The sequence below is a fragment of the Rhinoraja longicauda genome, chromosome 9, assembly GCF_053455715.1.
Source record: "Rhinoraja longicauda isolate Sanriku21f chromosome 9, sRhiLon1.1, whole genome shotgun sequence".
NCBI lineage: Eukaryota > Metazoa > Chordata > Chondrichthyes > Rajiformes > Arhynchobatidae > Rhinoraja > Rhinoraja longicauda.
In genome coordinates, this window is record NC_135961.1 from 15,017,700 (window position 1) to 15,032,595 (window position 14,896).

The 14,896-nt window shown below is 40.7% G+C and overlaps 1 protein-coding gene across 4 annotated transcripts in view; it reads right to left on the bottom strand.

Moving 5' to 3' along the window:
• asb3 (ankyrin repeat and SOCS box containing 3) overlaps positions 1-14,896 on the bottom strand; it is a 64,019-nt gene that overhangs the window by 17,879 nt on the left and 31,244 nt on the right. For all 4 annotated transcript variants that reach the window (XM_078405785.1, XM_078405786.1, XM_078405787.1 and 1 more), the window contains exons 6-7: positions 10,013-10,190; positions 7,570-7,767 (exon numbers count right to left, since the gene is read on the bottom strand). In XM_078405785.1, coding sequence (XP_078261911.1) covers positions 7,570-7,767; positions 10,013-10,190 — 376 coding nt within the window. The remainder of the gene's footprint in view (positions 1-7,569; positions 7,768-10,012; positions 10,191-14,896) is intronic.

Sequence of the window (14,896 nt, forward strand, 5' to 3'; positions counted from 1 at the left end):
CTCACCAGGGCCCTGTACAACTGCAGAATAACCTTTTTGCTCCTATACTCAACACCTCTTGTTATGAAGGCCAACATGCCATTAGCTTTCTACACTGCCTGCTGTACCTACATGCTTACTTTCAGTGACTGATGTACAAGGACACCCAGTTCTCGCTGTACTTCCCCTTTTCCTAACTTGACACCACAGATAATAATCTACCTTACTGTTCTTGCCACCAAAGTGGATAACCTCACATTATCCACATTAAACTGCATCTGCCCACTCACCCAACCTGTCCAAGTCACCCTGTATCCTCATAGCATCCTCCTTACAGTTCACACTGCCACCCAGCTTTGTGTCATCTGCAAATTTGCTAATGTTACTTTTAATTCCTTCATCTAAATCATTAATGTATATTGAAAATAGCTGCAGTCCCAGCACCGAGCCTTGTGGTACCCCACTAGTCACTGCCTGCCATTCTGAAAGGGACCCATTAATCCCTACTCTTTGTTTCCTGTCTGCCAACCAATTTTCTATCCATGTCAGTACCCTACCCCTAATACCATGTGCTCTACTTTTGTCCACTAATCTCCTAAGTGGGACCTTATCAAAGGCTTCCTGAAAGTCCAGGTACACTACATCCACTGGCTCTCCCTTGTCCATTTTCCTAGTTACATCCTCAAATAATTCCAGAAGCATGATTTCCCCTTCATAAATCCATGCTGACTCAGACTGATCCTGTTACTGCTATCCAAATATGCTGCTATTTCATCTTTTATAATTGATTCCAGCATCTTCCCCACCACCGATGTCAGGCTAACTGGTCTATAATTCCCAGTTTTCTCTCTCCCTCCTTTCTTAAAAAGTGGGATAACATTAGCTACCCTCCAATCCACAGGAACTGATCCAGAATCTATAGAACATTGGAAAATGATCACCAATGTATCCATGATTTCTAGAGCCACCTCCTTACGTACCCTGGGATGCAGACCACGAGGCACTGGGGATTTATCAGCCTTCAGTCCCATCAGTCTACCCAACATCAGTTCCTGCCTAATGTGAATTTCCTTCAGTTCCTCCATCACCCTAGGTCCTCTGGCCACTAGTACATTTGGGAGATCGGATCGGTCTTCACTAAGGAAGACACAAAGTACCTGTTCAACTCGTCTGCCATTTCCTTGTTCCCCTATACTCCCTTCTCTGCCTGGTAACAAAACCATACTCACCATACTCTCCCCGCTGACTTGCTTTTATGATTTCCCATGTCTCTTTCAATAAAGATACATATTTAACTGGGGATTTCTTGGGCCCTGCTGCAGTAAGACTGATCAATTCAGACACGCTCCGCTGGAGAAAAGTATTTTCTTCAGGCTTGGCTCAAGCTATTTGTATTCTTATCACTGACAACCCAACCCAGAAATAAAACTATATTAATAATGTCATCAAAATGAATAATAAACCAGAATCACAAATCTTACTAATGAAATTCTATTTTAACTATTTGATTATATTTCAACAAAATGCATAAATTTGCACTCAGGAAAATTATTAGATTTAAAGTTGAAGTAAACTTTGAACCTTTCCCTCTTCTTTTTCACTCTCTTCTAGCAATACACAGCTTTTATTTTTGATATGCATATGTTCACATCAGAAGTCATCAGACAGTACAAAGCAATGTATTTTTGCAAAACAGAATTTTAGGAAAAAACAATTAGAATCATTTCATTCTTGCAAAGGCTTACTTATTCTTATTACTTATTCTTATTTATTTACTAATTACTTATCACAAAAGATTCCCGGTTTAAAGCTAAATTGGATTATGTGTAGTACGATGAAAAGCAGACTCATGTGGGTGAGTTAGCCAAATAGCATCTTTCTTTATTATATACTTAATACAATTCTTTATACCATTACTTCAGGTCAAGGTCGAATGGAAAGGGATCCTAGCAGGAATGACAGTGGAACAGCAATGGCAGGAATTTCTGGGCATAATCCAGAAGATGCAGGATCATTTCATTCCAAAGAGGAAGAAAGAGTCTAAGGGGAGTAAGAGGCAACCGTGGCTGACAAGGGATGTTAGAGATGGAATAAAACTAAAAGAAAAGATGTATAAGGTAGCAAAGAATAGCAGGAAGCCAGAGGAGCAGACAACTTTCAAAGAGCAGAAGATAGCAAAAAGGGCAATACGGTCTGAAAAGATGAGGTACGAAGTGACGCCGGCCAAGAATATAAAGTAGGACAGTAAAAGCTTCTTTAGGTATGTTAAGAGAAAAAGATTAGTAAAGACAAATGTGGGTCCCTTGAAGGCAGAAACGGGTGAAATTATTATGGGTAACAAGGAAATGGCGGAAGAGTTCAACAGGTACTTCGGATCAGTCTTCACTAAGGAAGACACAAACAATCTCCCTGATGTACTAGTGGACAGAGGAACTGAAAGAAATTTGCATTAGGCGAGAAATAATATTGGGAAGACTGATGGGACTGAAGGCTGATAAATCCCCAGGGCCTGATGGTCTGCATCCCAGAGTACTCAAGGAGGTGGCTCAAGAAATCATGAATGCATTGGTGATCATTTTCCAGTGCTCAATACATTCAGGATCAGTTCCTGTAAATTGGAGGGTAGCTAATGTCATCCCACTTTTTAAGAAAGGAGCGAGAGAGAAAGCGGGGAACTATAGACCAGTTAACCTGACATCGGTGGTGGGGAAGATGCTGGAGTCAATTATTAAAGAGGGAATAACAGCGCATTTGGATAGCGGTAACAGGATTGGTCCAAGTCAGCATGGATTTATGAAGGGGAAATCTTGTTTGACTAATCTTCTGGAATTTTTTGAGGATATGACAAGTAAAATGGATGAAGGAGAGCCAGTGGATGTAGTGTATCTAGACTTTTCAAAAGCCTTTGATAAGGTATCACACGGGAGCAAAATTAGAGCACACGGTATTGGTGGTAGGGTATTGACATGGATAGAGAATTGGTTGGCAGACAGGAAGCAAAGAGTAGGAATAAACAGGTCCTTTTCAGAATGGCAGGCAGTGGAGAGTGGAGTGCTGCAAGGCTCGGTGCTGGGGCCACATCTATTTACAATATATATTAATGATTTGGATTATGGAATTAGACATAACACTAGCAAGTTTGCGGATGACACAAAGCTGGGTGACAGTGTGAACTTCGAAGAGGATGTTAGGTGGTTGCAGGGTGACTTGGACAGGTTGAGTGAGTGGGATGCATGGCAGATGCAATATAATGTAGATAAATGCGAGGTTATCCACTTTGGCGGCAAAAATAAGGAGGCAGATTATTATCTCAATGGTGTCAGATTAGGTAAGGGGGAAGTGCAACGAGACCTTGGTGTACACCAATCACTGAAAGTAAGCATGCAGGTGCAGCAGGCAGTGAAGAAAGCTAATGGCATGTTGGCCTTCATAACAAGAGGATTTGAGTACAGGAGCAAAGAAGTCATTCTGCAGTCCTGGTGAGACCACATCTGGAGTATTGTGTGCAGTTTTGGTCTCCTAAGTAAAGGGCCTGTCCCAGTTATGCAATTTTTAAGGCGACTGCAGGCAACTGTCAAAGTTGTAGCAGAACGCCGAAATTCTCTTTTACCCTACGACAATGCCGAGTCAGGTCGATACAAGTAACTTTTTTTGTGAAACTAGCACCAGGCTAAGAGATTACACCGTCTTCGGAAACATCGCAAAATTCCCACGCTTACCTGACCGTCAAACTGTCGCCTCCAATCTACCTGTCAAATGTCCTGACGGTACATAAATTGGTTGAACAAAACTATCTTCAGGTTTCTTGAAATGCCTTTTCTTAATTTAATATTACGTGCTTCTAAATGCATCTGCGACAACCTTGCAAACCTGGGGACAGCATGCGACAGCGCCCGCAATAAACTACGATACTTGGCGACAAGCCAGCTGTTGCCGAGAAATTTATATCTGGAAATTTTTTCCACGACATGCCGAGATCCACTCGATTCATTGAAGACTCCGCACGATCATGCCCACGATACCCTGGCAAACATTCGGCGACAGCCTAGTCGCCGGCATTTGCCTTAAAATCACCTAAGTGGGACAGGCCCTTAAGGACGTCCTTGCTATTGAGGCAGTGCAGTGTAGGTTCACGAGGTTAATCCCTGGGATGGAGGGACTGTCAATATGAGAAAAGATTGGAAAGACTAGGCTTGTATTCACTAGTTTAGAAGGATGAGAGGGGATCTTATAGAGACGTATAAAGTTATAAAAGTATTGGACAAGCTAGATGCAGGAAAAATGTTCCCAATGTTGGGGGAGTCCAGAACCAGGGGACACCGTCTAAGAATAAAGGGGAGGCCATTTAAAACTGAGGTGAGAAGAAACTTTCACCCAGAGAGTTGTGAATTTGTGGAATTCTCTGCCACAGAAGGCAGTGGAAGCCAATTCACTGGATGAATTTAAAACAGAGTTGGGTGGAGCTCTAGGGACTAGTGGTATTAAGGGATATGGGGAGAAGGCAGGCACAAGTTACTGATTGTAGATGATCAGCCATGATCATAATGAATGGCGGTGCTGGCTCAAAGGGGCTCCTCCTGCACCTATTTTCTATGCTTCTATATTTCATAACACGTAGCAACTTGAGGGTTCCCATTTCCTTCTCTGCTTGGATAGCTGCTCGTCATTTCCATTCCTGATATTCATTCTTATTTTCTATACCACTGATAAAATATTCAGCTCTTGGGCTTTGCATGACCAAAGCTGAAACAAAACTCTGTTACTGACAGTTTAAACACTGTAAAGAGCACACCATCTAGTGTTTTAACTCTCAGAATCAACATTAAATCTAATGCAAAATGAAACTAAAGCAGTATCAAATCTTGTTCCCCATAATTTATAGGTGCCCACATACCCACACTTTGGAAATTTCATTATTTTTGCTTTTCAAAAACATATTTTTAGCTTTGACACTATTTTAAAGCATCCTTCAGTGCAGACAAATTAAATGACAAATCATAGAGCAAATTTGATAAACACAATTTTCTTTTTGCCGATTTAAAAAAAAAAAAATGAAACATGGCATTGGCCGTAATTGGATGGCAAAATGAATTTAAGGCCTTTAGCATACTCTCATTTTCTTAATGAAAAGATGTGAAGAAATTAAGTTCAATAGTAATGAAGTCAGCATTTTAATTAAACTGCTCGAATCAAAATTATTTCACATGCAGAACATTCCATTACACTAACAAATTAAATTACACAAAATGATAGTGCACTATTTATTACAACAAATAAAAGATATTTACTATTTTCCTTGGGAAAGATTTAAAAATAATTAATAATCTCTGTATTAAAGATAATGTTCAGGAAATTAAAATCACCGGACAGCTGGAAAATGTCATACAAGTAGAGCACACAATTTGCACACTTTCAGCAGTCCTCTACAGTCTGCGCTGTTTGCAACCCTCCCCATTACAATCAAGATAAATCCATGGGCTGATAGGAATTTTCACACTTTAAAATAATCCGAAAATATTGTTCCTCATTGTGACAGGTGAAAGTTTAATTGTTCACTGTGCCATGTATACTTTTTAACAAATATGCAAGCCTGGAACCTTCCTGTCCCTTCACCAACCCTTTCACTGGTTTGAAGAGATTTGTTCCCTTTGCAGCTCCCTGTTCTACCGAGCCTGATCTGACGGCAATTTTGCACGCAACCACAGGTGGTGCTATGCCTGTCTCTACTTCTTTCTTCCCACCATCCTGGGAACCAAATAGCCTTTAAACACGAAACATTTTTTTTTAAACTTCACTTTTAATATTACACGACCCTGACACTTCATGCAGCTGGCATTATAGGGTTTCAGCAGCTGTCAAAGCCTTCAAGGTCATGGCTTCCTTGCTGCAATATTGGAAATCCTGTTGGAACCTGGGCCACTCGCCAGGAGATGCTTCATGCCAAGAGGTCCTCCAATTCCAAATCTATGAAGGAGCACGAGGAAACAATGGACAGAAATTACACTGTGTGAGCCTGGGCCAGTAAGATTCATACAAACACAAGAGGCTACAGATGGTAGAACATTGAGAAATAACAAACTGCTGGAGAATCTCAGCAGGCCAGGCAGCATTTGTGGACAGTAATTAACAATCGATCTTTTGGGACCAGATGAAGGATCTCAACCCAAAATGTTAACTGTCCATTTTTCCTCCGCAAATGCTGCCTGGCCCATTGAAGTCCTCCAGCAGTTTGCATTTTGCTCAGATTCAGCCCTACAGGTCTAACTAACACTATCCACAACAATGCCTGATTGGGAACCCGAAACATGTAAAATTCTCACCAAAACACACAGCATCTGGATTTTGAAACTCTATCCTTTTTCATCATAATTTCTGGTTCTAAACCCTGTAAGTGGATAGCACTGTGTGCTATCATCAGAGTCACTGCAACAGATCAAGGTGACAGTTCATCAGCACCTCGTCAAATGCAGTTAACAATGAAATGTAAAATAGCGGTAGTGCCAACAAAACTCATATCTGGAAAATGAATTAAAATAATTCCAAGCATTCATTATTATTTGTTTGGTGGTATCGAGGAGTTCCATCACTGTCCATGACTCATCGTTCTCCAGTGTGTGCAATTTTTATTCCTGAAGACTTTACCATATAACATTTAGTCTGACCACATTCAGTACACTCACCATTTTTCTTCCGAGATGCTGCCTAACCCGTTGAGTTGCAGTTCCTTTCTACGCATTCTTCACAATTAGTGTGTCTGCAATTACGTTGCTTTATTTCATAGTCTGCCTAGATTTCAATGGCCCAGATTTAGTGGAATATATAAGTATCTTTGGATCTACAAGTACATGCCACTACTGAAATGCAAATTATACAGCAACGTCCAGACATAGTTAAGCATAGAATCAGAGACCAGCAATCCAAATTGCCCTGTTTCTTCCTATTCCTCACTGTACCCATAAGTTGGTGAAGGATTCATCACTGACGCACATTGAACACAAAAACAAAATTGCCGGCTGTACAACATTTTGGCAAGCAGCTGTTGGGACTTGTGTTCCAAAATAAGCAAACATTTACCATCTTTCTAGCATGTAAAAAAATGACTTTGAATATGGAGTTTCATTCCTTCAAATATTAATTATTGCTTGAGAATTACCATAATCTTTTGTAAAAAAATGTTTTGTTTTCCTTCCAGTCTGTATGCACTCTTAATTTCAGTTATTCTCTCTCTCTCCTTCACTTGCTAGTGAAAAATTAGTATTGAATTTAAAAATTCTGGATTACATTATACATTTCAAACTCTGTGTAATCCACAAACAATTTTTCAAACTGATTAGTTCAGATAACAGACCCTATTTAAACTGCTATCAGTTCAGAGGTAAAATAGTTTACTTGTAAAAATTGATCCAATATAAAATTCTGCAAAAATGTACATGGGCAAATTTCATGACAACTGGTTCATTCATTTACTGCCATTTACAATATTGGGCCTTATTTTTTGCAGTGTCTGTGGATTTGACTACAAGCAGAAGAATAATCTGGATCTTTTCAAATTATGCAAAAATAGTAATCAGTCGACGTTGAAGAGCCTACCTCCGAGAGAAAGCCATGCACAACGGTGATAGGCACTCGTACAATGGACACTCTTGGGCATCTGGACTGTAACCAGATTGCAGCAACATTTTCAAGCATTCTTGCTGTCCTCCATACACTGCTGAATAGACGGGGCTCATCTTGTCTGTCCCTTTATCACAGATTCGATCAGTGATTGGTATTAAGAATTCCAGAACTCTGCCAGACATCAATACACATTATTAAATGAACATTACATTCATACCTAACTGAACAAAACAAAAATATTCTCTTGATTTTTGAATTGTAATTAATATAACATTCGGAATGATAAAGCAACCAACGCAATGCATGTAAAAATGTATTTGAACAAAATTGAAATAGCATGAATCAGAGAAGGATTTCCATTAAAGACACACACAAACAGCTGGAGTAACTCAGCAGGACAGGCAGCATCTCCGGAGAGCTGCAATTAATAGACTGACAAGAACACAGTGGAAGCTGTTATTTTTGAAAACATTTGAGGCTGGACCATATATCTGCTGCAATGAATATTAATGAAAAGTTAAGCATAAAAATACAAATGTCAACCTGGAAAACAAACAAGACCTGACACTCTTAAGAGCTTGAAAGCAAACATTTACATGGACTTTGTGACTTAAGCAGTGGGCATGCACACAATGTACATTTATTTATAACGAGACCAAGTGGACCTGCTGTGATCGGCAGGGAGCAACGGGGACGGCCATCTTGTTGGACCCTGTACCGCCGCTTCTGTGGTGCGCTGCACCACGGGAGGAAGGTCAGGCGCGGGGCACGCCGGGACGGGTACCGGTCTTCCCGGGGGGAGCGGGGGAGGTGCTGCACCAATGCAGGAGAGGTTTGGGCCCCAACGGGTCCACTTGGTCTATATAATATTATAATATAATATAAGACCGTGGATCCATTGGGCCCAAACCTCTCCTGTATTGGTGCAGCACCCTCTCCCCCTCTCCCCCACCCCTCTCCCACGTCCCTTATCCTCTCTCCCCTCCCTAGGAGATAGATTTAAACTTTAAAATGTGAATAACTTTAAAAATATAACACCGATTTCAATGAAACTTCTTCCATTAGCACCAAAGGGACGACGGTGAGTAAGGTAGGCCTAAAATTGTCGCGCTATCGTGTACCGTTTTGGCTGTATTTCAGGAACAAACAAACAACCGGGAGTTTTAGTATATAGACTAGACCAAGTGGACCCGTTGGGCTCAAACTTCAACTGCATTGGGGCAGCACCCTCCCTCCCTCCTCCTCCTCCTCTTCCCCTCCCCCTTTATCCTCCCCCCTCCCCCCTCCCTAGGAGATAGATTTAAACTGAAAATGTGAATAACTTTAAAAATATAACTCCGTTTTCAATGAAACTTCTCCCATTAACATCAAAAGGATGACGGTGAGTAAGGTGGGCCTAAAATCGTTGCGCTATCGCGTACCGTTTTGGCTGTAGTTCGGGAACAAACAAATGAGAGTTTTAGTATATAGATATATACACCGATCAGTCAAAACATTATGACCTGATGAGCCAAAACATTATGACCACCTGCCTAATATGCTGTTGGTCCTCCATGTACAGCCCCATATGCAGCAGGGTGCGATGCACTGTGTATTATGACACATTCCGTCCGTGACCACCATTAAAATTTTCTGTGACTTATGCCACAGTAGACCTTCTGTCGGTTCGGACCAGACGGGATAGCCTTCATTGCCCTCGCGCATCGATGAGCCTTGGGCGCCCAACACCCTATCGCCGTTTTGTGGTTTGTCCCTCCTCGGACCACTGTCGGTAGGTACTCACCACTGCTGACCGGGAGCACCCCACAAGCCTTGATGCTCTGACCCAGTCGTCTGGCCATAACAATTTGGCCCTTGTCAAAATTGCTCAGGTCTTTACCTGCCCATTTCTCCTGCTTCCAACACATCAACTTCATGAACTGAATGTTCTCTTGCAGCCTAATATATCCCACCCCTTGTCAGGTGCCATTGTAACAAGATAATCAATGTTATTCACTTCGCCTGTCAGTGGTCATAATGTTTTGGCTGATCAGGATGGATAGATGGATAGATAGAAAGAAAAGAGGAAAATGCCTGAAAGCAAAATTCAAATGTTGGCAGCAAAATGAAGATATTTCTGTGTGAGCGTATTAGGTAAAGGGGAAATAGATAGGATGGAATCTCTCGAAAATTGAAGTAAAACACAAGAAAATTGAAATAAAATTTAAAATACATTCTGGCACTTTTAAAGATATTACATAAACATAAAAAGAAAGCAAATAAGAGCTACTCTGCTATTTCAAAATGCAATTTATGATCTTTTGTTCCTTGCAATACAATATGCATCTTCTGGACACCATGTTTAGCATAAATTTCACGATTGAAAAGTGCTTAAATTGTATCTTTTTAAAAGCTCAGTTAGAATCCGTGCACTTACTTGACTCTACCCATCTGGGCAGCAGCATGAATAGGTAACTGCCAATCATCTTCATTGCAGTAAAGGTTCGCATTAACCCCATGAGACAGGAGTACTTCAACACATTCCACATGGCCTTCCTGAGCTGCTATGAACAACGGTGTGGCCTTATCATAAGCCTGGCAATTAACGTTACTGCCTGCAAAATTGATTTTTGAAAGGTCATCTTACTGAAAGTTCAGTTCATGGTTCTTAATGGTACAGTGCGTGCACTTCAAATATTAAAGTGCAACTAATTATTTACTTACTGAAATTCTTAGCTTTTTCATAATTTTCTAATTAGGCACAGAATAAACTGAAAGAATGTTCAGAGCAAAAGAAACACATGCAAGTGTTCGATCTAAATTCAATTCACCCCCATTTAACTTCAACATCAATATCAGTCAAGAAATCAGGGGGAAACAATACGGCTACAGCCATAACTAGCCCAACTTAAGTTATTGTACTAATTCAAGGCCAATCCTATCAGCCCAAGACTTTGCTGCAGATAGACACAAAAAGCTGGAGTAACTGAGCGGGAGAGAAGGAATGGCTGACATTTTGGGGTGAGACCCTTGTTCAGACCCAAAACGTCACCCATTCCTTCTCTCCAGAGATGCTGCCTGTCCCGCTGAGTTACTCCAGCTTTTTGGGTCTATCTTCGGTTTAAATCAGCATCTGCAGTTCTTCTTACATACTTTACTGCAGAAGTCACTAAGGTTAATGACTCAGTCCAAATTATCTTCAGATGCTTCAGTGGTCTTTTCCAGTCCAAAAGCGTCATAAGTAGAGATCTTCACCAATGACTGCAATTAGAAGATGGCACCAGAGTGAGGAGACTCTTTGTGTGGTGGTTCCAGGGAAGGATCTACTATCATCTGATGCAATTATTCTACTCTTTTAAATCTCTTTTCTACCTGTAAATCAAGATATTCTGCACTCTGTATCTTTCTCTTTGCTCTATTTGTGTTTGACTAGATTGCATTTATGTGTAGTATTATCTGATTTGATGGGATACCATGCAAAACAAAGCATTTCACTGTACCTTCATGTACACATGACAATAATAAACCTAAAACCTAGCCTAATGTTCAATATTGGTTGCATCTCCCCAGATCTTAAAATAGTTTTTGCATTCATGCACCATGACCTGGACAATATTCATAATAAGTGGTAACTGCACATCCATGACCACCTTCAATGAGTATAAACATCTCTCATTGACATTTAATGTCATTACCAATGGCCTGCCCTCACCATCAAGTTCCCATAAGGTTACCATGACCAGAAGCGTAATGTTGTGACCACTGCAGCAGAGGTTTGGTAGTCTACTGTAAATGACTCACCTCCTAATATCTCAACTTCTTTCCATCTTTACAGAGCAAGTTAGGTGATGAGTGGTCCATGAAAATTCAAGCACACCCCCCCTTTCTTCCCCCAACTTCTGTGCCCCATCTAGACTCACCTATTTCTCCCTTCCCCCTCCATTCCTTCCACTGGCTTCACATTTCGCAATTCTTCAATCCTTTTGTCTCACACGATTTTTCAACCTCTAGCCTTTGTCCAATCATCTGCCTATCACAGGCATGTGTGAGGTAAAAAAGAGGAAAAGAGCCGAGCGCTTGCCCGAGGAGTACAACGGGGGTCAAAATTTTGGAAAATTTACACACAAAATTACCAGTTTCAATCCTTTTAGTGCATTTCAAAATAATGTGAATGTCACTGTACACCAATAATATTTAAGTAAATTCGCACATTAATTGATAATCAGCCCAAAAAGGTGGTAATTGGCTTTTCTGCTGTGTCTTATATTTTAACCCTGTCTTAATTAATTTAGTTATATAATCTTGCACTTAAATTTAATATTTACTCATTACAGTTCCACCACTAATTTCCTGGCACTCTTGGTTCCAGAGCTTTGCTGGTTTATCCAGCGGGCCAAGGAAGTCGGCTATGGGGATAGATTTGCTGGCTCCAGCTGGGCTGGAGTTCCAGAGCCCTGGCCGCAGGTTGCAAATTCAACCCACCGATCGGCCGCGGAAGTCCCGATAAGGTCGAGACTGGCTGCCTTGCCCAGCCTATGTGCCACATTTCCGGGGAGACTTCCAGGGTGCGCGGGGGGATTTCTCGTGGAACCTCTAGCGACCAAATTGACAAATTGGCCATGGAAGTCCCGATGAGGTCGAGATTGGCTGCCTTGTCCAGCCTAGGTGCCACATTTTCTGGGAGACTTCCAGGGCGCGCGGGGGATTTCTCGCGGAAGCCCTAGCGACCTCTAGCGAAACCCTAGTGTTCATTACAAGTCTATACATCGTTTATAATTTTTTCTTTCTTTTCTTCGATCCAATTTCTCGGTTTATTTTACAAAGTGAAAAACGCGGAAACCATGCAAAAAGCGCAGAAAATTGATTTTAAAAAAGCAGAAATCCACGGAAACTTCACATGTCTATCAAAAATCCCCTTGCCACACTTTCTTTCCCCACAACCCTCAAGCTTTCTTTCCCCACAACCCCTACAGTCTAAGGAAGGGTCTCAACCCGAAACATCACATATTCATGCTCTCCAGGGATGCTGCCTCGTCCACTAAGTTACTCCAGCACTTTGTGTCTCTTTTTGGCATCTGCAGATTCTTGTTTCTAAGAAAGATATTGCATTAGATTCCCCTTTTTCAGCTTATACCTATAATTGGTGCTGCTGAAGAATGCACTAAATTTAAATCATGATTTAAATTCATCCGAACAATTCAACTTATCTTCTTTTACAGGATGTTACAATATGAACAGTAATCAAGATAAATACAACCAATTTTCAGTGATTTAAGTGAAAACTACTGTCTCTCCATTGTTTACAAGACAAATACTTCATATACTGTTTAAATGCCAAGGCATTAATCAAAATGTAGGTGAAATTTACTGGCATCCTTTCTCTGTCTAAGTTGAAGTCATTGCCTTCAAACATCTTTTTGGTGGGATATTTATCTACACAATCAATCTTTGCTGAATCTAGAGTAATTCTGGAATCAATATGTAGACCATTTAGATAAATGTGGCCCTCAATAATCTTCACAATTCACAATGGTTAACTTAACCCGGTAATACGATTTTCTCCATAACCTAGTGCAATATACATGCGGGTGTTGAATTGTGTTTCCTGTATGTTCATGGTAGGCTGATCCATAACAGTACAATGCATGTGATCCAGTGACTTGGTAGCTTAGATTCAAAACGAGCTTACCCAGAGGACAACGGGTAGCGGTGGACGGGTGTTATTCTGGCTGCAGCTGTGCGACCAGTGGTGTTTCACAGTGATCTATACTGGGACCTCTGTTTGTGAGATTACATATACATATAAATATTTTAAATGTTATTGTACCTGCCTCAACCACTTCCATATACCCATCTGTTCATTCCATATACCCGTTACCTTCAGTGTGGAAAAAGTTGCCCAAACCTAGGAAATATACTGTGTGTATTCAGCTTATCACAATTGTATACATCACTATAAGAGCATCGATCAGTCTCCCACTCTCCTGGGAATAAAGCCCTAGCCTGCTCAACCTCTCTCTCTATAATTCAGTCCCCCAAGTCCTGACAATATCTATCCAATGCCCATCCGTATGAACGAGTCAAGTGTGATGTATCTTTGCTAACGATGCCAAGGTAGGTTGCAGAGAGTGGGTGCAAGCAATACAGAGATGGTTGAGTGGATGCAGACAGGTTGAGTGAATGAACACCGACATGGCACAGAAGGCAATGTGGAAAAATGCAAGGTCATCCACATTGGTTGGAAGAATACGAAAAGTAAATTATTATTTAAATAGAATGAAACCACAAAAAAGTTGCAGTATAAAGACATCTCAGGACTACACGAAATACATGACACATGCAAGTACAGCTGGCCTTCAATGCAAAGCAAATAAGGAAGTGTAAAGTCATCCACGTTAGTAGAAGAAAACTAAAAGAACAAATTAGTATTTAAATAGAATGAAAGAAATAAATAGTTGCAGTATAAAGACATTTCAGGACTACACGAAATACATGAAACATGCAAGTGCAACTGGCTTCGACTGCAAAGCAAATAAGGAAGTGTTGATGCAATTTTACAGGAAGCAGATGAGAACACAAATGGGTATGAAAAAAGTGCAGAAAACTGATGTTGTGGCCAAAATTGGGTAAGTTAAGATCTTACTGAATGATGGAGCAGACACCATAGACCAATTGCCCCTGGCTGCTCCCATTTCATAAACTGTCGTTGTGCTCAAAATAGGGCAGGGAGTTATACCAATATGATATCTGCCCAATTGAAACAAGATTTTAGTTGAATTTTAAATTTCCTAAAATATGCTGTAAAAGCAAATAAGGACCACAACCAAACTTGAAGGCTGAAAATAAAAACAGGCAGATTTAAAAGCTGCTGATTTGGGTTACTATTATAAGAGTATAATAAAACACTAGAAAATGAATACAGGATCTAGTATGCATAGGAAAGGACCACAGATGCTGGTTTAAATCGAAGATAGACACAAATGCTGGAGTAACTTAGCGGGACAGGCAGCATCTCTGGAGAGAAGGAATGGGTGATGTTTCGGGTCGAGACCCTTCTTCAGACAGTTAGGATCTAGTATCATGTATTCACGCAGATACAGAGAAATTGTTCAGGAGTGCTCTACATCCTTCATTTAAATGTCCAAAAGACACCAGAGAACATATTTCAATTTCCCTCATATCCTGTTTGAACAAGAAAGCATATTTTTGCTGATGTAGGAAAACCAGGAAATAAGAAAATTGGACAACTTTGTAATATGTTAAACACAAGAGCTTACGTACTGGGGAAGCATGATGGTTCGGCAGCTGTGGTAAGACTTGC